This window comes from Chanos chanos, chromosome 16 (assembly GCF_902362185.1).
Source record: "Chanos chanos chromosome 16, fChaCha1.1, whole genome shotgun sequence".
In the NCBI taxonomy this organism is placed as follows: Eukaryota; Metazoa; Chordata; class Actinopteri; order Gonorynchiformes; family Chanidae; genus Chanos; species Chanos chanos.
This window is the reverse complement of record NC_044510.1, coordinates 15,176,057-15,177,552: the sequence shown is the minus strand read 5'-3', so window position 1 is coordinate 15,177,552 and position 1,496 is coordinate 15,176,057. Positions and strand designations below refer to the sequence as shown.

Sequence of the window (1,496 nt, the reverse complement as noted above, 5' to 3'; positions counted from 1 at the left end):
TATGGACATTTTTGTTCAGATTAAATAAACACATTTTTATTTCATTATTGTATGTAGTTTACGATATTCAGTAAACACTACAACACATAAGGACACACATCTAGTTGGAATTATGTCTTTTATGTCTTTAGATAACTAATACAATGAAAATTAAACTTTTTTATTATCAGTGTTATGATGTGATTACTGCAAATTGTGATGAATTTCTCTGTAAAATGGTCTGACCTTCTACACTTCAGCATTTTTCACTGGACACACAGTGCTTCCTGAACATATATATGACCTTATTCCTAATTTCTTTAGTGTTAAGTCCATATATGAGGGGGTTCAGAATGGGTGGAAATACTAAGATGGAAACTCCGACAGACCTGCGTAGGTAAGGTGATACCTGATCAAATCTGTGGGAAAGAATAAAGAAACATATATTGATTTGATACACAATAAACACCACAAGGTGAGTTGCACAGGTGCGGATGGCTTTGCTCTTTGTGTCTGCCTGCTTATTAAACAAGCATGTAATTAGGATCTGAATATAGGTGAACACTACAACAGCAGTTGACACGCCTTGCAAGAAAGCTGTCAGTGCCAGACCATAGTAGTTATTGATGCTGGTATTTTCACAAATCATCTTTGTCAGAGAAGGGTTGGTACAAAACGTATCAGTTATCAAATTTCGACAGAATCGAAATCGAGTCAACATGAGGAACAGAACTCCAATGAGAACGGTGTTAGTGGTCCACATGGCCACTATGATCATCCTCAGCTTGCTGGAGGTCATGACTGAATGATAGAGCAGTGGGCGGCAGATGGCCACATAGCGGTCATAGGCCATCACAGAAAGGATGATTAGGGCCCCTGCACCATAGAAGTGCACAAGTACAGCCTGGATCAGGCACGCTGCTGGAGAGATGTCACGGTTCTGCCGTAAGATACTGGAGATGAGCTGTGGAAACAGGGCTGTGGCTCCCAGCACATCGTTAAGAGGCAAATTAAACAGAAGCACATACATAGGCTTGTGCAGCTGGTGGTCCAAGCTGATGGCCAACAGAACAGTGATGTTACAGGTTAGGATAAAGCAGTAGGTGAAGAGCCCTGTTATGAATACAGGGTAGGTGCCTGATGGAGGGATGCCTAGAGACTCCATGCGCCAAAGAGACGAAGCATTTGAGTCATTTGACTGCATTTGGTCCTTTTACAATTTCTGATCTTTCTGAGTTATTCACCTTGCTTGAAGAATACTATTCTATGTGTATAGCAGTGCAGGCTTATGGCCTATAAAAATCTCCATGCTAAATTCATGATGAACATATATTTAGAAATTAGCTTGTTAGAAGACTAAAGAATTCTCGCCTTTACACTTGTTTGCCTCTATTTAATTTTTTTAAGCAATGAGAAAACACTGACTTGATTAAGTAAATATTACATGTCATGAGGTCATCTGCTGTCCTCTGACGGAGACACTCCACAGTGTCATGTACTCTTATACTGTCTTTGAA

General features: G+C 40.0%; 1 protein-coding gene across 1 annotated transcript; it reads right to left on the bottom strand.

Annotated features, from left to right (window-relative positions):
• Positions 1-235: 235 nt before the first annotated feature.
• LOC115829237 (olfactory receptor 52Z1-like) lies at positions 236-1,183 on the bottom strand. Its single transcript, XM_030793297.1, has one exon. The coding sequence runs from the start codon at positions 1,181-1,183 to the stop codon at positions 236-238; it is 948 nt and encodes a 315-aa protein (XP_030649157.1).
• Between the last annotated feature and the right edge of the window lie 313 nt (positions 1,184-1,496).

Bases quoted from the DNA above. Each gene is read 5' to 3' on its own strand.
- LOC115829237 (XM_030793297.1), bottom strand. From the start codon at position 1,183: ATGCAGTCAAATGACTCAAATGCTTCGTCTCTTTGGCGCATGGAGTCT.